Source organism: Musca domestica, unplaced genomic scaffold (assembly GCF_030504385.1).
Source record: "Musca domestica strain aabys unplaced genomic scaffold, Musca_domestica.polishedcontigs.V.1.1 1, whole genome shotgun sequence".
NCBI lineage: Eukaryota > Metazoa > Arthropoda > Insecta > Diptera > Muscidae > Musca > Musca domestica.
Window position 1 is genome coordinate 10,567,039 of NW_026712114.1, and position 22,265 is coordinate 10,589,303.

The following is a 22,265-nucleotide window of genomic DNA, read 5'->3' on the forward strand; positions in this document are numbered from 1 at the left end:
TGCGAGAGGTTTTGCCATACTTTCCAATTGAGTTGATGCAAAACTAACCCACTGCCAGTGGTACAATATGTAGTACATTCTGGTACTTTTCATTCAATTTTAGTTCGATACTCCAAACACCTACCAGTATATATACATGTTCTGCCTCATTAGCTACCTCTATATCAAATATCTACAGGGTTGCCCATATTCGACGGACCTTTGGGCCTATTCCAATCAACGAGGCTTGTCCGCAGGCAACATTCTTTGCGTCTATTGAATTTTGTACGGGAACAAATGCAAATCAATGCGAATAATCCGTTGTAAAGTGGACCGAGCCATGCCCAACTGCTGCGAACGGCGCTTTTGGGATGTTCTTGGGACCTCTCAACACTGGCTCGTACGGCAGCAATATTCTCGGCCGATCGCCTTGGTCGACTTTTATATGGCCTCGTCGGATTAGAAAGAGCCTTACCAGTCGAAAATTTTTCGTATAAACGCTTAATGGTGTTCTTAGAAGGCGCACTTCTCACATTTTTTAATGTTTTAAAAACACGTTGAGTTTTCACAATTGACTTCTTGTAAATTTCAACTATTTCAGAGCGCTCGCGTGGCGTGGTTTGTCATTAAGCGATGTGACATCTCTGTCAAAAGTTATGGCGTTGCCAGATGGGTCCGTCGAATATGGGTCGATTTGTTCCAACAGTCTATGTTAGGCCTTATGGCCACAATGTACGATTTTTCAGTTCGTCAACATTTTATTTCAAAAGAACCAAATTACCGCCAAATCTCCAACATAGATACCCCCAGTAATCTAAATATCGAATTTCAGAATTTTATCTCTATCCCTTCACTTAATATTAAATATAGTACCCTTTAGTACTTTTCGTACAATTATATTTCACATTTCTAAAAGCACCTCCAGATTTTAATCGGAGAGACCAACATTGACATTTATATCTAATTGAGGATTCTAGCCTTATCCCTTCACCCAATACCAAATTAAGTACCATTTAGTATTTTTCGTGCAAATATGGGACGCATTTCGAAAACAACCGCCAAATCTCAAACACAAATGTCAACAGTAATCTAAATCATATTTCAGGATTTTAGCGCTATACCTTTACCCAATACCAAATATAGTACCATTCAGTACTTTTCGAACAATTATAGTACACATTTTCGAAACCACCTCCATATGTCTAGGCTACACATGAACAGCGACTCAAATGCCAAATTTCAGATTTCAAGTGATTCACCCATTATCAAATTGTACCAAATATTGTACTATTTAGTACTTCTCGTATAATTATAGTACATATTTCCAAAACCACCCCCAGATCTTAACAGCAGAAACCAACAGTGTACATTTTGTACTTTTTCGTTCAAATATAGGACGCATTACCAACCACCGCCAAATCTCAAACACAGATGTCAAGAGTAATCTAAACTTCAAATTTTAGGACTTTAGCTATATCCCTTCATTAAGTACAAGATAGTACTTTTCGAACAATTATTGTACACATTTCCGAAACCACCTTCATGTGTCCAGGCTACACATGAACTGTCAAATTTACCAAATTTCAGATTTCAAGCACTAGCCATTACCAAATTGTACCAAATATTGTACTATTTCGTAATTTTCGTACAATTATATCACATATTTCTCAAAACCATCTACGTATCCCAATTCCAGATACCAAAAAATATCTTAATATCAAGTTAGAGGATTCTAACCATATCCCTACACCCAATACCAAATTTAGTAACATTTAGTTCTTTTCGTACAGTTAATGTTGGCATTTTCAAAACTACCTTCATATCTCAACCTCAGATACCAACAGTCATCTCAATATAAAATTTGAGGATTTCCGCTCTGCTCTTCCCCATTACCAAATTTAGTACCATTTAGTACAATTACAGAGGGCATATCCAAAACCATCTCCTTTTCTCAACAACAAGCACCAACTGTGATATCTATATCAAATTTTAGGGTTTCAGGAATATCCCTTATCCAATACCAAATTTAGTACCATTTAGTATTTTTTTTTTGTAGAAAATAGGACTCATTACCTAAACACCGCCAAATCTCAAACTCAGATGTCAAGATCAATCTAAATTTCAAATTTGAGGATTTTGGCTCTATCCCTTCACCCAATACCAAATAGTACCATTGAGTACTTTTCGGACTTTTGTAGTACATAATTCCAAAAATAGTCCCCTTCAGTATTTTTCGTGCAATTGTAGTACGTATTTCCGAAAAAAAACCTCCATATGTCCAGTCTACAATCCACCTCCATATTATCAGCCATCCTAATACCAAATTTGAAACTTCAAGCACTATCCGGTCACCTAATACCAATTTGTACCAAATATAGTACTATTTAGTACTTTTCGTACAATTATAGTAAATATTTCCAAAACCACCTACGTAGCTCAATTCCAGATACCAACATAAATATCAACATAAAGTTTGAGGATTCTAACCTTATTCCTTCACCCAATACCAAATTTATTATAGTTTCGTACTTTTTGTACAATTATAACTATTTTTGGTACTTTTTGTGCACTTGTAGTTTGCATTTTGAAAACCACCTCCTATCACAATCATACCACCAACATGGACCCAAAACATTTTCTGCTTCATTCTTTCACCCATAATCAAATTGTTCCAAATTTAATACCATTTAGTACAGTACTCAAAGTTAGAACACATTTCCAACACCTCTTCTTTATCACAATCCTACCACCAACAAAAAGTCCATTACAAATTTTCAAAATTCGATCTTTATCCGTTCACCCAAAACCAAACTGTTCCCAATTAAGTACCATTTACTTTGAAACCATGAATCCCATACCAATTTTTATACCCTCCACTATTCTATGGAGGGTATATTAACTTTGTCATTTCGTTTGTAACTCCTCGAAATACTCATGTTAGACCCAACAAAGTATATATATTTTTGATCAGCGTAAAATTCTAAGTCGATTTAGTGATGTCCGTCTGTCGGTCTATCCGTCTGTCTGTTGTAATCACGCTATCTTTCAAACGAATTGAGATAGTAGGCTAAAATTTTGCACACATGTTTATTTTGCCAGTAGGCAGGTTAAGTTCTTAAATGGGTCATGTAGGTCTACTTTTTCATATAGCCCCCATATAACGGTACCTACCGATATTCGGTATTTTGATGGTTTTAGCGACATTATTCACCGGAATTGTTTCAGATTTAATATTTTAAGTTCGAAATGGATACTACAGCCTAGGACAGAAAATTGTCTGTGTAGGTCCACGTCTTCGCATAGCCCCCCTATGGCGGTACCTCCCAATATTCGGTATTTTGATGATTTTAGCGTCATTATTCACTGGAATTGTTTAAAATTTGGTATTTGAAGTTCGTTATGGATACTACAGCCTGGGACAGAAAGTTATCTGTGTACGTACACGTCTTCTTATAGCCCCCATATAACGGTACCTCCCAATATTCGGTATTTTGATAATTTTAGCGTCATTATTCACCGGATTATTTTAAAAGTACGTATTTAGAGTTCGCAATGGGAACTACAGTCTGTGACACAAAATTTTTTATGCACGTCCAGGTCTTCGTATAGGCCTCATATATCAGTACCTCTCTATATTCGGTATTTTCATGATTTTGGGTGGAATACTCACCGAAATTGTTTGAGATGTCGTATTTGAAGTTCGTAATGGATGCTACAGCCTGTGAAAATTGAAAATTGTCTATGCAGCTCCAGAACTTCGTATAACTCCGATATGACGGTACCTCCCTATATACGGTATTTTGATAATGCTACATTATACCCGTTTATAATATGGTAGTGGCTTATAACAAACAATGCTTATGTAGGGCCACGTCGTACAGACACCTATATAACGGCTATGTTGTGAATTTTTAAGCTTTTGACAGAATTTTTAACGAATTTTATTTTTTGATAATTTCCAAATTCGTTCCAAATGGTGGAGGGTATTCAAAGTTCGGCCAGGCCGAACTTGCTGCTTTTTAACTTGTTAAGTTTAAAGCTCTATCCGTTCACATAATACCAAATGGCGCCATATTAGAAGTTTAGTACCATTTCAGAACTTTTCGTAACCTCAAAGTTCGAATTTCCAAATACCGTTTGGTACAGCCATTCTGCCCTCCATCAGGACTGTCATTTAAAATTTCAAAGTTTTAGTTCATTCCGTTTGTAATATGCAAAGTAATAAATTTTTAGTACATTTTAGTAATTTTCGTACACTTTTAGTACGGAATGCCAAAAGCCCAGCCTTATCACATGATTCTAGCTTCAAACTGACCCAAGTACAAAGAGGCTGATCAAGACTGACCCTTGTGCAAATTTTCAAGATTCTAGCTCCGTTTCGTCCAGGCGTTGATTCATTCAATACTTTTTTGAATTTCTCGTAATATTTAGCTTAAAAATCCCCAGCGATTTTAAATACAAAATCACTGGAGCCCCATCGGATCACTAAATTCAAGTGGTAGAATTTTTCGTATATTTTGGTACCTTTTGTACATTTAGGTATTAAATAATAACATTTCCTCCATTTTAATCAGATTTTATATTTTCTTCCAAGAACACTTTTCTTGAGGAAAATCAAAGTCAAATTATGGTTTTTGTTGATGAAAAACATTCATCACTGTCTCCCTGTCACAAAATAATGTCTTCCCTGGGGGGACGAACAATTATAAAGCCAAGGCAGGGAGCAAAAAAGAAAGAGGGAGTTCCACTATTCGCATTCTAATTCACCAAACAAATATGGCAAGCGGGGCAAATAGGCACGTACCCACATTTCAAGTTTGAAATAAAACCAAAGCCCAAAATAGATTTGCCTATGCACCCAAACAGGGAACAGAACAACAAGCCGGCGACAACTGTGATGACAATGAAGATAACTTGCGTTTTTTGGTCTTATGCTTGATGTCGAACAACAGTCAGCCAAGTCAGTTAGTCATTTCAGCCAAACTGTCAGCAACGACTTTGGGACTCAACTCGCCCATAACTAGAGAAACAAAACACATTAAACGAACGTGACCAGAATTTGCGTTCTCGTCTTCTCCTTCTTTTCTTTCTAAAGGGGAAGGTGAGGGAAAAAAGCAGAGATTTTTTTCCTCAACAAAAAGAAATGACAATCAAAAGTGTATGTGGTTAATTTGCAAGGTGTGTTTTAGTACAAATGTAAATGTGTAATTTTGTGGGTTCTTTGTAAAAAAGAAGAAGAGAAAAAATCAGGCAACAAGTTTTCTGTTTTTGGTATTATGTAATTAAATATGAAGTGTGGTCTTTTATGGCTGGGAGGGCAACTAAAAGTCGCCGCAAGTGCTACATGTTCATGATTTAAATTTATAATGAAGACCTTTCTTAGGTCTTTCATAGATATATAGTACTCTTCTATTGGTAGAACATCGAAATCAGGTCTTCTATCCGTCGAAGTTTTTTTAATGATTACGGTATAGAAAATTCTCCACTCATTTTCTATTCATGGAAGACTTTCCACAGGACCAAATAATAAACAAGTAAAAAAGCTAAGTTCGGCCGGGATGAACATCCACTTATTTGACTGATCTTGAAAATTTTCAAAAAAAAAAAGAACAGTAAAGAAAGGCCTAAAGTCGGGCGGGGCCGATTTTATGATACCCTACACCACTTTGCTAATTTAGTTGAGCTCCACATAACAATTAAAAGATTTTATGGGAGAATTCAATCATACACCCTATGATTATAATTATAATTTAAAATTCAAAGGACTAAATATGCCGAAGCATTTGTATCTTTTGAATTCGGACTTGTATTGCCCATTTGGTGCAAAATTAATTTGAAATCAGATAAAGATATTTATGAGAGGTATATCCAAATCTGAAACGATCTCTATAAAATTTAGCAAAGGTTTTTCTGAGCTGTATTTGATATATTTCCCTGAATATCGTTGTTACGGAGTGCATATTACGGCTGTGGGTAACAAATACAACAAATCGGATGAACAATATATATTGGAGCTATAGCTATATCTGAACCGATCTTCACCAAATTTTGCATACTACCTTCTAGTCTCAATTCGGTCGTATGAGCCAAATTCTACTCCATTTGGGCAAATATTAGACATTTGGGCACAATAAAATTTAAATCGGACGAAGTTATATATGGGAGCTATATCCAAATCTGAACCGATCTCGATAAAATTTAGCAAAGGTATTTCTGAGCTGCATTCGATATATTTCCCCAAATATTGTTGTTACAGACTGCGGAGGATAAAAATAACAAATCGGATGAACAATATATATGGGAGCTATAGCTATATCTGAACCGATTTCGATCAAATTTGGCATACTAATTTGATTGTATGTGCGAAATTCCATAATATTCCGCCTGATATTAGACGTTTGGTGCACAAGAAAAGGCAAATCGGACGAAGATATATATGGGAGCTATATCTAAATTTTGACCGATTATCTCCAATTTCAATTGGGTTCGTCCTTGGGTCAAACAAATGATTTGTGCAAAATTTTATCTGGATAGGACAATAAATGCGAACTGTACTTTGTTTACAAAAAAACATGGACAGACGGACGGACGGACGGACATGCATAAATCGACTCAGAATGTGATTCTATGCAGATCATCAAAAGGAACAATGGGTGTATCTCGTTTCCTTTTGCCTGTTACAAACAAATGCACAAAGACATAATACCCTGACCACCATGTGGTGTAGGGTATAAAAAGTACCGTCATATGTGGGCTATACGAAGACGTGGTCCTGCATAGGCAATTTTTCGTCAAGGGTGTAGTACTCATTATGGACTTCATGCTTTAAATACGAAATTTAAAATAATAACGAATATCGCAAGGTACCAAAAAGTGCAAGAACTTACACCGCAACAGCAAGAAATTAGACTCAAAAGAGCTAAAGAGTTGCTTCGCTTGGCCGAAAGTGGTGAACTGCCGAATTTTGTTTTTCCGATGAGCAAACATTCGTTGTCCAACAGTTTGTAAACAAACCAAATGATCGTGTGATCGGCGCTTGCCAAAGAGGCAGCATCATCGCACTCACCACGCGGCATCCAAGTTAAAAAATGAGATTCCTCGCTTCATTTCCAGCGCACAATGGCCACAAAAATCTCCGGATACCAATCCATGGGACTATTGCGTCTGGAGTATTTTGGAAAGCAAGGTTGGCACTAAAAAATACCAAAGTGTTGATCCCCTCAAGCAAGCGCTTCGCCGGGAATGGGCCTAAATACGGCAGAGCAAAATTCGAGCAGCTTGTGACGGTTTCATTGACTGTTTGAAGGCCATAATTCGTGCCAAAGGTGACCAATTTGAACAAATCTAAACTTATTATAAAATGTGATGCTTTTTCCGCGATTTTTTGCTTTTATTCTATAAAATTTAAAAATGACGGCGTTTGAATTTGTTTCAGTTTTTTATCTCACCCTGTGTATATGGGAGCTATGATCAAATCTGAGCCGATCTCGATAAAATTTGGCAAAGATATTTCTGAGCTGTATTTGATGTATTTCCCTAAATATCGTTGTTACGGAGTGCATATTACGGCTGTAGGTAACAAATATAACAAATCGGATGAACAGTGTATATGGGAGGTATATCTATACCTTAACCGATCTTCACCAAATTTGACATACTAGCTTTTAGACTAAATTCGGTCGTAAATTCCTAATTTCATCCAATTTGGGCAAATATTAGACGTTTGGTGCACAATCAAAGGTATATCGGACGAACTTATATATGGGAGCTATATCCAAATCTGAACCGATCTCGATAAAATTTAGCAAATATGTTTCTGGGCTGTATTTGATATATTTCCCCAAATATTGTTGTTACAGAATGCATATTACGGCTGCGGAGGACAAAAATAACAAATTGGATGAACAATATATATGGGAGCTATAGCTATATCTGAACCGATTTCGATGAAAGTTGGCATACTTACTGGATAGGGCAATAAATGCGAACTGTACTTTAAAAAAAAATACATGGACAGACGGACGGACGGACATGCATAAATCGACTCAGAATGTGATTCTATGCAGATCATCAAAAGGAACTTTGGGTCTATCTCGTTTCCTTTTGCCTGTTACAAACAAATGCACAAATACATAATACCCTGAAAACCTTGTGGTGTAGGGTATAAAGACAATAATTAAGAACTCTCCTAAACATTACAAAAGCATTGGAATGCTTATTCTACCAGTTCTTGCCTTGTCACCTTTTCAACGAAATTTTTTATAAATTCAATTTTCAGTTGTTCATGGTCTATTTATAATTTTTCCAAATTTGTATCCCAATTCCCTTTTTTGTATTGTAGGCGTGGGACTGGATTTTTTGTTGCAGAACTTTATACCGTAACCTTTTTCAGAGGGAACGACTCCCTAGCAGACCTTAATCAGATTATGGAAAATGAAATAAAGGAATTTTGTTAAGGCAACTGAATTCCTGATATAATAAACTGCAAACAAGCCGTCTTCATTCAGTAACTTTTATCTAGAGCTCACAACAGACCTATACTGGTCTAAGCCTATGTCAACCAGATATGTGGCGATTTTTCGCCACATAACCTAACAAAACTTAAAATTTATATAATTGTCCTTACCAGTAGAGCTAAAAGTGACACATGTGGTTACCAAACTTGAGCTGGGGAGTACTTTCAACTCTCCTTCTTTTCCACTTTAAAATACAGCTGTGGAACACATCTAGGCCACCTTATTTAATAATTCTTCCCTTGTATTTTTTTTTATCGCCCCAATAAAAATTAAATATTCCTGATGGTGTTGGAGAACAATGCTTTTTTTGTTATTTTTTTACTTAACATCAATTATTCCCCAATTATTTGTTTCTGCTACTGTTGTTTTCATTTTGTTATTTTCGTCTTGTTTTTTATGATTTCATTGACACCTACCTACCTAGCCAGTGCTGATTAATTTCATTGCTGTATTACAATTTTTTGACCTAAATTCCCAATTTTTGTGCTGGTGTGTGTGTGTGTGTGAGTGGTCGGCGACATACTGTTATCGCGCTGTCATTAAATTTGTGTCAATTTTCAATTGTAACAAAGAAAGAAATGGGAGAAATTGTATTGTTGGGATTAAGGTAATGCTCGAATTTGAGGTGATATCATGGAATTTTTAATTTTTGCCAGAAGTCGTTAAACAATTTAATTGAATTAATGAAATATGTTGACATATATGGGGATGGAAAATACGTTCAGACGTACGTCAATAACTTCATATAATGATATTTTTTTTCATTTTATATCCGTGTTGTTTTTTATTCCCCCAGTAAATAATTGTAATATTTTTCGAATTATCTTCATGTATATATTAAAAAAACCTATATTCTAATTTTTCTAATTATTTACATATATTTCAGATTTCCTTACACTAAGTTGGGACGAACAATTTTGCATGCCACTTCACTGGTTGTAAATACTTAACACTTTTTCAAAAAGGTAATTATGACATGTATGTCTGATTGAGATTAACAATCAAATTATTGATATATTGCAACATAATTCGCAGCAATTATCTGTCTCGTCTTTGTTATGTATTTGTTTATTAGAACAAATAGTTGTCTAGAAAACAGAAAATATTTTCGAATCCTAAGCACGCAAACAGGTCATAAAGGGCTTGTCTAGGATGTGTAACCTACACCAATACAGTTATGGTATTTTACAACGGTTGCATTTTTGAAATCACGCTATGATTATAATTATAATTTAAAGTTCAAAGTTCTTTTAAATTCGGACTTGTATTGCCCATTTGGTACACAATTAATTTGAAATCGGATAAAGATATATATGGGAGCTATACCCAAATCGGAACCAATCTGGATAAAATTTGGCAAAGATATTTCAGAGCTGTATGCATATTACGGCTGTGGGTAACAAATATAACAAATCGGATGAACAGAATATATGAGAGCTATAGCTATATCTGAACCGATATTCACCAAATTTGACATACTAGCTTCTAGACTCAATCATCATCATCAACTGGATAGGGCAATAAATGCGAACTGTACTTTGTTTACAAAAATACATGGACAAACGGACGGACGGACATGCATAAATCGACTCAGAATGTGATTCTATGCAGATCATCAAAAGCAACTATGGGTCTATCTCGTTTCCTTTTGTCTGTTATAAACAAATGTACAAAGACATAATACCCTGACCACTTTCTGGTGTAGGGTATAAAAAGCTGTAAGTTCGGTCGGCCGAATTTTGAATACCCTCCACTATTTGCAACGAATTTTGCCAATTTTCAAAAAAATAAAATCCTTAAAACTTCTGCTAAAATCTTAAAAATACCGAATGTAGTCGTTATATTAGGGTCTATACGACGACTAGGACCTGCATAGGCAATTTTTATCATAAGCCATTACAATATCTAAATGCGAAATTTTTAAAAAAAACCCGTAAATAATGTAGCTAAAATCATCAAAATACCGAATATAGGGAGGACCTGCACAGACAATATTCTGTCATAGGCTGTAGCATCCATTACGAACTTCAAATACCAAATCTACAACAACTCCTGTAAATAATGTCGCTAAAATCATGAAAATACAGAATATCGGAGGCTACCATTATATGGGGGCTATATGAAGACGTGAATCTGCACAGACAATATTCTGTCATAGACTGTAGAATCCATTACGAACTTCAAATACCAAATTTAAAACAACTCCGGTGAATAATGTCGCTAAAATCTTCAAAATACTGAATATCGGGAGGTACCGTTATATGGGGCCTATACGAAGACGTGGACCTGCACAGACAATTTTCTGTCACAGGCTGTATCATCAATTACGAACTTTAAATACCAAATTTGAAACAATTACGGTAAATAATGTCGCTAATATCATCAAAATACCAAAAATTGGGAGGTACCGTTTTATGGGGGCTATACGAAAACGGGGACCTACATGGCCCATTTTCAATATCGAAAGTTCTGCAGACATAATATCCATTTGAGTCAAATTTTATCAACCTACGTTATTTCGTTCGCTAAATCGACATAGAATTTTATCCTGATTCAGAATATATATATACCTTGTGGGGTCTAAAATGTATATTTCGAGGTGTTATAAACGGAATGATAAACCTCCATAACTACAAAAATCCACAACTAACCTTCATACTTTGGTGGAGGGTATAAAATGGAGGTACCGTTATATGTGTGGTATACGAAGTCATGGGGCTGCATTAGACAATTTTTTGTCATATGTTATAGTATCCATTAAGAACTTCAAATACCAAATTGGAAACAATTCCGGTGAATAATGTCTCTAAAATCATAAAAATGCCGAATATTGGCATGTATCGGTTAGAGCTGGCAAACTATCGATAGTCGCACCATTCGATATTTTCGATAGTTTGTTGGAAAACTATCGATAGTATCAAATAATGTGGGAATGCCAATATTAATTTTTCAACAATGCGCGCAACTTTTTTTCATTGTTCTATGTTATTAATTTGTGTGTTATAATTATTTTTGTATTATGGTTTTTGTTAAACTTTTGCGATTTTTATCAAAAATAAAAATAACTACTAACAAAACTCATCACAAATGTAATAACCATTCAAGTCAATATCAATAAACAACACCGATATGTACTTACATGTATTTTTAATAACGGACTCAATTATATTAAATGATCTAATGATTAATATTTTTTTATTAAGAAACGCTTGAACAAAACAAATTGACATAAAAACAAAAAATATTTGGAATTCATTATTACAGTTATTATATTTTATTAAAATATGTACATAAAGTAAATATTAATTATAAACTATATTTATAGTAAAAAATAGCAGACAATAACGCTTAAACAAAACAACAACATAAAAACAAAAATATTTGGAATTCATTTTTATAAGGCACTTTGAGATCAACTTTTACAAAAAAATGTATTTGCATGTAGTAAAAATTAATTAAAAATTACATTTATATTAAAAATTAAAAAAAAAAACACATAATAACGCTTCAATAAAACAACTAAACATAAAAACAAAAAATATTTGAAATTCATTATTACAGATACATTCAGATCTTATTTTATAAAAATATTTAATCAAATTAATTTAAATTTAAAATTATTATGAAAATTACCTTGAAAAAGGTATTATTTGTTTAAAAACCTTACTTCTTATAATTCTTTACTGACCCAACAATTTTTGTTAACAAAGAGCAGCATATCAACATTTTTTGGCTTTAAGCTCGATCTTCTTTCCGAAATTATGGCTCCGGTTTTGCTAAACATTCGCTCAGCCTCTGTCGAAGTTGCTGGTACGCATAAATAGCGTAAGGCACATGACTTTGTGAGTGACATTTGGCCAGAACAATTCTGAAAATAAACATAACACTACGTAAATTTGTTAATAAATAGTTTTGTATTATATTATTTACCTTCCAGTATTGTAATGGATCTATTTCTAATGCTGCATTTTCATTTTCAAAATATTGCCTAAGAGAAATGATGGCGTTTACTTGATGTGATCTTACTTTAGAGGCAATTTTATTTCCTACGAATTTTAAAAGCGGTGGCTGCGAACTTTGATGAATATTTTTAGAACATGATGGTTCTAAATTATCTTGTTCCATGGTGTTGTTTTTGTTCATACCACTCAACTCGTTTTGTAAAAATTGTGTTCCTCCATCTGCATTGCTTGGGAAAAGAAAACCTTCCTTCTTGAACCGAGGGTCTAATAATGTTCCGAGTCTTGTAACTGTACGCTCCTCGTAAGGAAATAGTCTTTTCTTTATTCTTTCAAGCAGAAATATACAAGCTTGATGGCCTTCTGAAGTCTTCATAGTACTTTTTAACTCATCAAGAGATTTAAAAAGACCACATGTTAGAGGAACTACTAGGGAAATAGTAACAGCTGCACTTGACGATGTTTGGACTGTAGCGGCATCAAATGGTATAAGCAATTGTTTAAGGTCCTGCAAAAATTCTATATCGTCTGCCGTTAAAGGTAGCGGTGCCTTTGGTGTCATTAGCAGTACATTTGAAATAGAATTATTTGTTAAGAGAATGCTCTCCACCATTCTGAGAGCACTGTTCCAGCGGGTCGGTACCTCCTGTTTTAGGCTGTGGGGCATATCTCTTCCTTGGTCCGCTTTAAACTTTTCGTAGGAAATTGTGCTGCTCTTAAAATAGCTCACAATTTTCTTACATTTCCCTAAAGTAGTTTTAACATAATCTTGCGCTAAACAATCTTGCACCACAAAGTTAATAGTGTGTGCAAAGCATGGCAGATTTCGTTTTTGAAGCAATTCGCACGCTTTCAACATACTGCTAGCATTATCGCTGACAACTGCCACCACTTTCTCCATTAGACTCCACTCTTCTAACACGGCGCGCATAGACATTGATATATTTTCTGCGTTGTGATTAGTGGAACATAACAGTTTTTTTTGTAGACAAAACAGCTGTACGGAGAACAAAATCTTTTGTAACAAAGTGGCACGTTACGGTGAGGTAGCTCTCATTTGCGCGCGATGTCCATAGGTCTGTTGTAATAGCGCAGTGTTGTAACCCTTTAAGAATAGTTTGCAACTTACTCTTTGTTTCGTTGTACATATTTACCATCAGAACGTTTTTTAGGGTGTTTCTTGAAGGCAAAACGTAGCGCGGATCTAAGCATCGGACAAAATCACGGAATCCTGTATCCTCTACTACACTGAATGGCTGTACATCAGTGGCGATCAAACTCATTAAAGCCTTATCAAGTTCTTTTTACGTGCCGATTCAGTATTGTAGGTGACTGAATTGTTGAAAAAATTATCAATTGTTTTCGTTGGTTTCGGAAGCTGATTATAAGAAGGATTTAAATGATCCAACAGATTTGACGTGTTACCGCTAGTTTTGTATATTTTCCCACACAGCTGACACTTAGCATTTCTTTTATCTGTTGTTTTTTGAAAATAGTTCCATACTTCTGAGAAACCGTGGCGTGCTCTTTTTGACTTATTAGTTTCCCCACCAATCGTGCTATTTTCGCGTTCTTCTTCATTTTCATTACCAGTTTCTTCTATGGAAATGGAGGTAGAAATATCTGTAAACATTTTTAATCAACAATTGAACAAAATATAAATAAACACATTTTACTTACCGTTTGGTCTTTTCAAATATCTGTTAATTTTAAACAGTGTTCTGTTTTTTACATATATTTATGACAAATCAAAGTTGATAAATTAACAACGCCGTTTATATAGAAGATATCTAAGTCGTTTAATTAACAAAGTTGCGCCTCTAACTGAATAAATGCCGGAATCCGTTTTTTCAACGATAGTATCGCTATCGAAAACAAACCATCGATAGTCTAGTGAAAACCAAACCATCGATACTATCGATATTACTATCGATAGTTTGCCACCTCTAGTATCGGTATATGGTTATACGAAGGCATGGACCTGCATACGCAAATTTTTGTCATTGGTTGTACTGCACATTACAAAGCTTGAAACAATTCCGATCTATAATGCCATAAAAATACCACATATTGGGTGGTACCGTTAATAGGGGCTATTCGAGATGTGGACCTTTTAGTACCCCATTAACATCTTCAAATACGAAATTTGAAAAAATTCTGGTTTATAAAAATACCATTATATGGGGGCTATACTAAAACGTGGACAGACATGACCCATTTTCGACCTTAACCAGCCTACTGACAAAATACACATGTGTGCAAAATTGTAGCCTTCTATCTCAATTTTTTCGACATTGCTACATCGACTTAGAATTTTACGCTGACCAGAAACATACAGGGTAAGATGAAAAAACTGCAACAAAGTCAAACGCCATATACAACAAATGCCGGAAATAGCATCAAATGGAATAGATTTAGATTTGTTCGAATCGTTCACCTTTGACACGAATTATGGCCTTCAAACGACCAATGAAACCGTCACACGCTGCCCGAATATTGTTCTGCGGTATTTTGGCATATTCCCGGCGAAGCGCTTGCTTGAGGTAATCGACACTTTGGTATTTTTTTAGGGCCAACCCTGCTTTCCAAAATACTCCAGACACAATAGTCCAACGGATTGGCATCCGGAGATTTTAATGGCCATTTTGCGCTGGAAATGAAACGAGGAACCTCATTTTGTAATAATTCTTGGGTGGAGCGTGCTGAGTGCGATGGTGTTGAGTCCTGTTGGAATGTTTAAGGTCTGCGGCCAAATGTTTGCGTGCCCAAGGATTTAGTACACCCTCCAGAATATTTTCGCGAGAATATTTGGCATTTATTCTAATGCCACGATCGATTTATACGAGCGGAGAGCGACCATCGGCTGTTATGGCGGCCCACACCATCATCATGATCGGCGCTTGAGTTCTGGTGGCCAACCGAAGGTGCACATTTTCGACTGACCTCTTTGGCAAGTAAACAGGATTATTTTGCCTGTTTACAAACTGCTGGACAACGAATATTTTCTCATCGGAGAAAACCAAATTCGGTAGTTCATCACTTTCGGCCAAGCAAAGCAACGATTCTGCTCTTTTGAGTCTATTTTCTTTCTGTTGCGGTGTAAGTTCATGCACTTTTTGGAACTTCAATGTCTTTACACCGAGCTCATGTTTCAATATTTGCCGAATGGAATATTACGATATGTTCAGCTCACAAGCTGAGTTTCTATCAAGTCGCTTCTTTACTTTTCGAACCATTTCTGCTGATGTTAAGGTAACGAGCGATGGTGCGAGACACAAAAGTTTTATTCACATTTAAATGCTGGAGTGTTCTAACGATAGCCACTTGTGGTTTTCAAACAAATATAAAGAAATCACAGTATCACGCTTGAATTCCATCACGAATAGCCTTTTTTCAGGAAAATTCTCACCAAAATGCTTTTGTACGCTTGTAAACAATATAATAAGCTATCACTGGGATAAATTTAACAGCTGTCGGACGAGTGGCTTAGAAATGACAGCAGTCTGAAGTTCGTTGCAGTTTTTCAACTCACCCTATATATACTCTTCTTCCACAGAGGCCCAAGATTTGTAATCAATCATAAATCTTGTATAAGGAAAACGTGTTTCCTAATTAGTGAGAACTTTGCTTTCCACTAGCTTTAGTAGAAAGCATTTCATGAGAGGTAGTAATATATGTAACTCAAATTCGCATGTTTTCATATCAATCTTAATTGAAATCGTCGGGTTGTCACATTATCGGATAATTATTTAAAATCCCCCACCAATTAAAAAATATTTGTTCAAATAGTTTAGTTAAACTACATCATGTCATAGCAAAACACAAGTTAACAGAATATAAATATGACCGACTCGTGGAGAATGAATATTGAAACCTTCAACTATTCAAAATGAAGTTCATAGCATTTACAAGAATATTATTGCATTTTTCGCCCTTCTTAGTGGGGATAACGGCATTAGCTATATTTGAGGTAAAATCAACTTAAAATTGCAGAAATCCTATAGTTAAAAACACAATTCCTATACATTCTTTAGAAAAACTGGACCTTTGAATTGAAAAAGGTCGAGGTGAATTCTTCGCATCCGGAGTTATTGAACATGATGGACTTTAAGGCGGAACGTGTGGGCCGTGGTCTGCATGCCTTGTCTGGGAAAATTGTTTTAAATTTCGACATCAACGAAGGCGATTCGAATGAGGTATGGTTTATGGCAGCAGAAGCCCAAAAAATTAAAATTAAGACCCTTTAGAGAAGATTTCTTTATTTTGTTTAATTTTTCATAATTTTTTCTTCATTTACTTTCTTTTTGAAATCTTCTTTTCACATCTCCAGCTCGAGGTTCAACTTTTCCGAAGTGCCAAGAATATGAACGATTTTCGAATTCTGCCATTGAAAATTTATCGTACCCATTTGTTCAATATATTGAATACCTTCTACAAGGATGCTGCAATGGCAAATTTCAAAAATTGTTCAAATCTTCCACAATTCAAAAAGTTCTTTGAACCACCACTGAAATCGGATACCTATTACATGGACAGATGTCTGTTTGATGAGTCGGGATTTCCGAATTATGTCGTCGAGGGATTCTATAAAGTTATGGTGCGTGGCTATGGTCCAGCCGAATGGACAATGGTGTTGATTAGTCAAATAGAAACGATTTTTTAAATAAATTGTTAGTTGATACCTCTTTGGATAATAACGATGAAATTTATGAAAAGAATGTCCCTGGAGGTTATTTTTAAACTAGGTTTGTTATAAAAAATGTGTCTATATTTCCAGGTTGAAACAGGTATTTTTATCCTCTAAAGGAGTTAAATTAGGACAAAATCAGTGACAGCTTGTTAGTTAGACTTGTTAGGTGCCATGGAATCCAGTGTATAGCTCGTTGTATACCTCTTCAAACAAAGCTTTAGTAAGCATAAGAAAAGAAAAATATAAATTGAAGGTGGCTGAACTTTTTACTGTGTGCCTTTGATATTGAAAGTTTAAAAGTTTTTGGATTCAAAGCGAATCAAAGTGCCTTTGTGGGCCTTCGATATTAACAGCAAAAAGACTATTGTAATTCAAGCCAAACCAAAATGTGATCTCAATAGCGAAAGTGACGTCGTGGGTCTTTTATAGAAAGAGTGATTGAACGCAATTCTACGACTTGCTTGATAATCCTTCGTGGGGCTTCAAGGATCTTAAATTTATACCGTAGAAACCATACGAATTTAAGATACGTTTTGGGCCTTAAGATGGTTTACACTCTTCCTTACCAAGGTACCATCGAAATATTTCTCCGAACGAGCTCATCCATCACACCGCGTACGACAAAACCCATTAGTCAAGCGGTAAGCCACCGGAGCATCAAGTCGTACCCGGCTACAGTCGCAATTCATATAAGTATAGTACTTTAATTTGTACTCGGTGGAATTAACGAAAGAGTAAAAAAATTGTTTCACTCTTAGCCACTTCAGTATGAATGTTCTTCGACAAACTTAATCCCGCGCGACCGGAAGGAACTCTTCCTTACAGGACTATAAATGTCATCTATACTTCTGTTTTTAAATTGCAAGTTGAACATGGGAGCTTATTACCCTAACTTGTATTTTTTCCGAAAAGCAAAGAACGCAATCTATGTTTTAAAATTGTAAATGGAACAAGGTGGATTTATGCTTCAATTTACATCCAGAAAAACAATTAGCTTAGTTGGCATAATTTATTACAGAAAATAAGCAGACGAATGACACTTAGACGCACAGTAAAAAGTTAAAAATCTCGCTGTTTAATGCGCCATCTAAAAGTCACTTTTTAATAATTTGTCCGATATTGGTGATCTGAGAATTGTCTCAAAAGAAACTCTGAGTTTTTGATTTTTTTAATTATATACAACACGATGGTATATGAACACGATGTTAATAAAATGCAACATCTTGGATTAAATCGTATTGTTTGAAGGGCTCGGAATATGACAAAGCACCATCTACACGCTACACATAACAATGTATTCTCATATTTCTCAGTAAGTCGATATTTTGAATAGAGTTTTAGTTTTCATAAACACAATGCAAGCGGATTAAATCTTATTACACGTTTTATCGTTCCCGTGGATAACATAAATATATATGTTATAGTAACGTTATTATAGTATTTATTAGTTATATAATTAAAAAAAAAACTGGGACATGTTTTCAATGTTGCGCCATCTATATGTCATTTATAACCATGTATTTTCATAATATAGTATTAACAATTATGTTATAGTAATATGTAGATGGCAGGGCCTACAAGTTTTGAAAGATTTCCTTAAAATACCGTAATTTTTTTAGAAGAAAATCATCGCAACTTATTGGTGGCCAGACTGAAAAGACTTCTCTCTCGTCTAATTTCCCAAGCAGAATTTCAAAAAAAACAACTAGAGAGGTCTTCAAAATATATCTTGTATCGCTCAATTTCAATATGTTTCATATAATATCCGTTATTTTGGTCTACAATTCTGTCCATAAATTTAACGATTGAAGTTTACTATTAAATAAATTCCTATCTAACATTATTCGATTTTATTGTAAAAAGTTCTCTGATATTTACTAGGTACACTGTTTATACACTATTGGGACACTGTCGATATGTTACGCCATCTATACGTCACATATTTCAATTTATTCTTATGTTTCTCATTAAGTGGGAATTTTCAACTTTTTGAATACTTGAAAATATATGTGGGCGGATTTAATCAACTTACGCATTTTATCATACCCATACCCTCTCTTATCTCTGGAAAAAAGTCTTAATCTGACGCCATCTACACATCAAATAATACAATGTATTCTCAAATCTCACATTAAGTTGATATATTAAGAATAACATTATTTTTTTAACATGTTATCCATACATTTATCTTCTTAAATATTCAGAACAAATATAATATCTAGATGGCATTAAAATTATGTTGTACTAACATATAGATGGCGGGCAATTATTTCAGTTACGCAAAATTCATGCAAGCAAAATATAATTCTGGAAGATATTAAACTTTTAATTAAAAATTTCAAATACCTTAATTTCCAAGAAGAAACTTCGCAGTTTATTAAATGTTAAAATAAAATCACCCCTCTCGTCTTGAAAACTTTTCAGCTTCTTTCACATAGAGACCCATTTTTGAGGTCTACAAATCTCTGTCATATTTGAAGTTATTCCCAGATATATTCCTAACTTCCTCCTTTCGCAAAAACGTTTCGAACTAAAAAATAATTCCATTTTTTTTTTTTTTTTGATAAATTTTTGCTTCTCCCTTTTCGAGTCGAACAACATAAACATAACAAAAAAATTCATTTTAGACAGAATGTGTCAAAAGAAGAATTATTCTACAAAAATTTTCACTATAAATCTCCAAATAAACCATATATCAAAAGTTGGACAGTTGCGCCATCTAAACATCATATATAAAAAAACTGTAACAAAATCCATCGTCATAATTTCTATTTTTTTTTTTTAAATTTTATTGAATGAAAATTTTGGAAATAGCATCAAATTTTTAGATTTGTCCGAATTGGTCACCTTTAGCACGAATTATGGCCTTCAAACAAACGGTCGATTAATACGAGCAGAGAGCGACCATCGGCTGTTCGTCGTATAGACCCTAATACAACGTCTAAATTCGGTATTCATAAGATTTGAACAGAATTTTAACGGATTTTATTTTTTTGAAGTTGCCAAAATCGTTTCAAATGGTGGAGGGTATTCAAAGATCGATCCGGCCGAACTTACAGCTTTTTTACTTGTTTTGTAAAAATTTCTCCACCTCAAATGAGCTTACAACAATGACTGGCTTGTAAGTTTACAAATTCTCCATTAGCTAGAAATTTCTCTTTGTATGAATGTGTGTTTGCGTTTTTTATGTGCTCTGCATGTCAAAGTTCAATCGCATTAAAGTTTAAGGTCAGGTCAGTTAAAAGTTGGTGATTGCAAAGTGCAGATAAAAAAAGCAAGTTCAGTTTATGTTTCTATGACACACACATACCTACACACACAATCGCATATACAATATGTAGGGTGCCATAAAATTTATGAGGTTTACTAATGACGACCTGACCTATGACGAATTTTTTGTGTGGTGACATCAACATTTGCAGCTTACAAATGGAGTAGGAGAATCAAGGGTGGTTATTACATTGTAAGACATGTTGAGACCTTTAGCTACCCAGCGAACAGTTTTGGGGCAACCAAGTATGTAGCCAATACTTTTGGCATCTTTGCATGTCCTATAACCAAAATATTAGTACCAAGTAGGGAAACCTTTATAAAATTTCTTAAAACAGAAAAAAATGGTCATGGATTCCGGCAAAGGCTTTTGATTCTCCAAAAAAAAAAAAAAAAAAAAACAGTTTATGACAAATTCTAAAATCATATCCGGTAAACAGTTATGTTGGACCCAGCTAAAAAATAATTCTTTCTAATGGGTTCGGGGCCAAAAAATCCTTTATATGGTGATTTTCAAACCCTTACATATATATTCGATATTATTTCTCATATATTGTATTACTTTTTTTCACAATTTCACACATCAGCGTCCAATTTAAAGACCAGTATCATTGTCCAATCAACTTCCCCATAACCGATTACCTCAATTTTATAGAAACCCTCCTGGGCATGATTTGGAAAGCCGGATTCATCAAATTGACACTTGTCCATGTAATAGGTATCCTTTACGAGGGGTGGTTCAAATTTATCCTCGAATTGTGGTAGATTTGAACAGGAGGCGAAATTCTCCATGGCACCCTCTTTGTAGACCGAATTCAAAATATCAATGACATGTTGGCGATATATGCGAAAGGGTAGAGCACGATAGTCGTTCTTGCCAGTGGAACTGTAATACATGTTTATTTCCATCTGAAAAATACAAAATTGAAATTATTAAAAAAAAAAAAAAAATAAATCGAGAGACAACCCCACCTCATTGGCATCTCCTTCAATGATTTCAAAATTCAAAACAATGTTTCCTGACAGGGCATAGAGGCCACGCGACACCCGACTCACTTTGAAACCGTTGAAATCCATTAGATCCGGATTGGAAGTTGTTACCTCCACCGATTTCATTTCAATGGACCAGGTTTTCTGGAAGGATAATTTAACAGGAAATTTTCAAAAATGTTTACCTGATTACTGAAAGCCTCGCCATGGCCTATGGCATAGAGTATAAATAAAATCGGAATATTAATTATTCTCATATTTTCCCCGCTATTGTTGTAGTTTGTTTTATTATCCAATTACGTTTAATGTCTCGTTAACAAGCATCCATAATATTTATAAATTATTTCTTCTAATTAGCATGGCATGATTCGAGTCAATCAAATAATTAAATATTTATATGGCAAATGTTTTGATGAACAAGATTATTTTTTGGAATGTCACAACTATTGAGGTTTAATTTGGAATTATATAAATTCTATTTCTCTCGATCATAAAAAAAATAGCTATGACCTTAATAATAACACTGTGCAACAAAATTCAATTTTTTAATAATTATGGGGAAAATCCAGCAGATTATGAAGGTAGAGATACCAAGTAAAAAAGTTGTAAGTTCGACCGGGTCGAACTTTTAATACCCTCTACCATTTGGACAGAATTTTTCACTTTTCAAAAAAATAAAATCCGTTGAAAATTCAAATGCGAAACTTAAAAAAATCGATGAATAATGTTGCTATAATCATTAAAATACCGAATATTGGAGGTATATGGGGGCTATACGAAGACGTGGACCTGCACAAACAATTTTCTGCCAAAGGCTGAAATATCTAGAACGAACTTTAAATACCAAACTTGAAACATTTC

The 22,265-nt window shown here is 34.7% G+C and overlaps 4 protein-coding genes across 6 annotated transcripts in view; 2 read left to right on the plus strand and 2 right to left on the minus strand.

Moving 5' to 3' along the window:
* LOC131800892 (aminopeptidase N-like) overlaps positions 1 to 22,265 on the plus strand; it is a 280,466-nt gene that overhangs the window by 61,098 nt on the left and 197,103 nt on the right. The window lies entirely within an intron of this gene.
* On the minus strand, positions 12,005 to 13,418 carry LOC131800909 (E3 SUMO-protein ligase ZBED1-like). Its single transcript, XM_059118777.1, has 2 exons — positions 12,426 to 13,418; positions 12,005 to 12,363 (listed from the first exon to the last, which is right to left on the minus strand). Exons 1-2 carry the CDS (start codon positions 13,389 to 13,391, stop codon positions 12,166 to 12,168), a joined length of 1,164 nt encoding a protein of 387 aa, XP_058974760.1. The 5' UTR covers positions 13,392 to 13,418; the 3' UTR covers positions 12,005 to 12,165.
* Positions 16,363 to 17,119, plus strand: LOC101897439 (uncharacterized). Its single transcript, XM_011297912.2, has 3 exons — positions 16,363 to 16,424; positions 16,489 to 16,650; positions 16,785 to 17,119. Exons 2-3 carry the CDS (start codon positions 16,552 to 16,554, stop codon positions 17,115 to 17,117), a joined length of 432 nt encoding a protein of 143 aa, XP_011296214.2. The 5' UTR covers positions 16,363 to 16,424; positions 16,489 to 16,551; the 3' UTR covers positions 17,118 to 17,119.
* Positions 20,939 to 21,850, minus strand: LOC131800932 (uncharacterized). Its single transcript, XM_059118803.1, has 3 exons — positions 21,590 to 21,850; positions 21,387 to 21,548; positions 20,939 to 21,323 (listed from the first exon to the last, which is right to left on the minus strand). The coding sequence occupies exons 1-3, from the start codon at positions 21,659 to 21,661 to the stop codon at positions 20,991 to 20,993; spliced, it is 567 nt and encodes a 188-aa protein (XP_058974786.1). The 5' UTR covers positions 21,662 to 21,850; the 3' UTR covers positions 20,939 to 20,990.

What these genes read in the sequence shown, in the direction of transcription:
- LOC131800909 (XM_059118777.1), bottom strand. Translation starts at nt 13,391, where the DNA reads ATGTCTATGCGCGCCGTGTTAGAAGAGTGGAGTCTAATGGAGAAAGTG. An exon ending in ATCCATTACAATACTGGAAG is followed by an intron (nt 12,364 to 12,425) that starts GTAAATAATATA and finishes GTTTATTTTCAG; the next exon opens with AATTGTTCTGGCCAAATGTC.
- LOC131800932 (XM_059118803.1), bottom strand. Translation starts at nt 21,661, where the DNA reads ATGAGAATAATTAATATTCCGATTTTATTTATACTCTATGCCATAGGC. An exon ending in GCGAGGCTTTCAGTAATCAG is followed by an intron (nt 21,549 to 21,589) that starts GTAAACATTTTT and finishes TTATCCTTCCAG; the next exon opens with AAAACCTGGTCCATTGAAAT. An exon ending in TTGAAGGAGATGCCAATGAG is followed by an intron (nt 21,324 to 21,386) that starts GTGGGGTTGTCT and finishes TGTATTTTTCAG; the next exon opens with ATGGAAATAAACATGTATTA.
- LOC101897439 (XM_011297912.2), top strand. Translation starts at nt 16,552, where the DNA reads ATGATGGACTTTAAGGCGGAACGTGTGGGCCGTGGTCTGCATGCCTTG. An exon ending in ACGAAGGCGATTCGAATGAG is followed by an intron (nt 16,651 to 16,784) that starts GTATGGTTTATG and finishes TCACATCTCCAG; the next exon opens with CTCGAGGTTCAACTTTTCCG.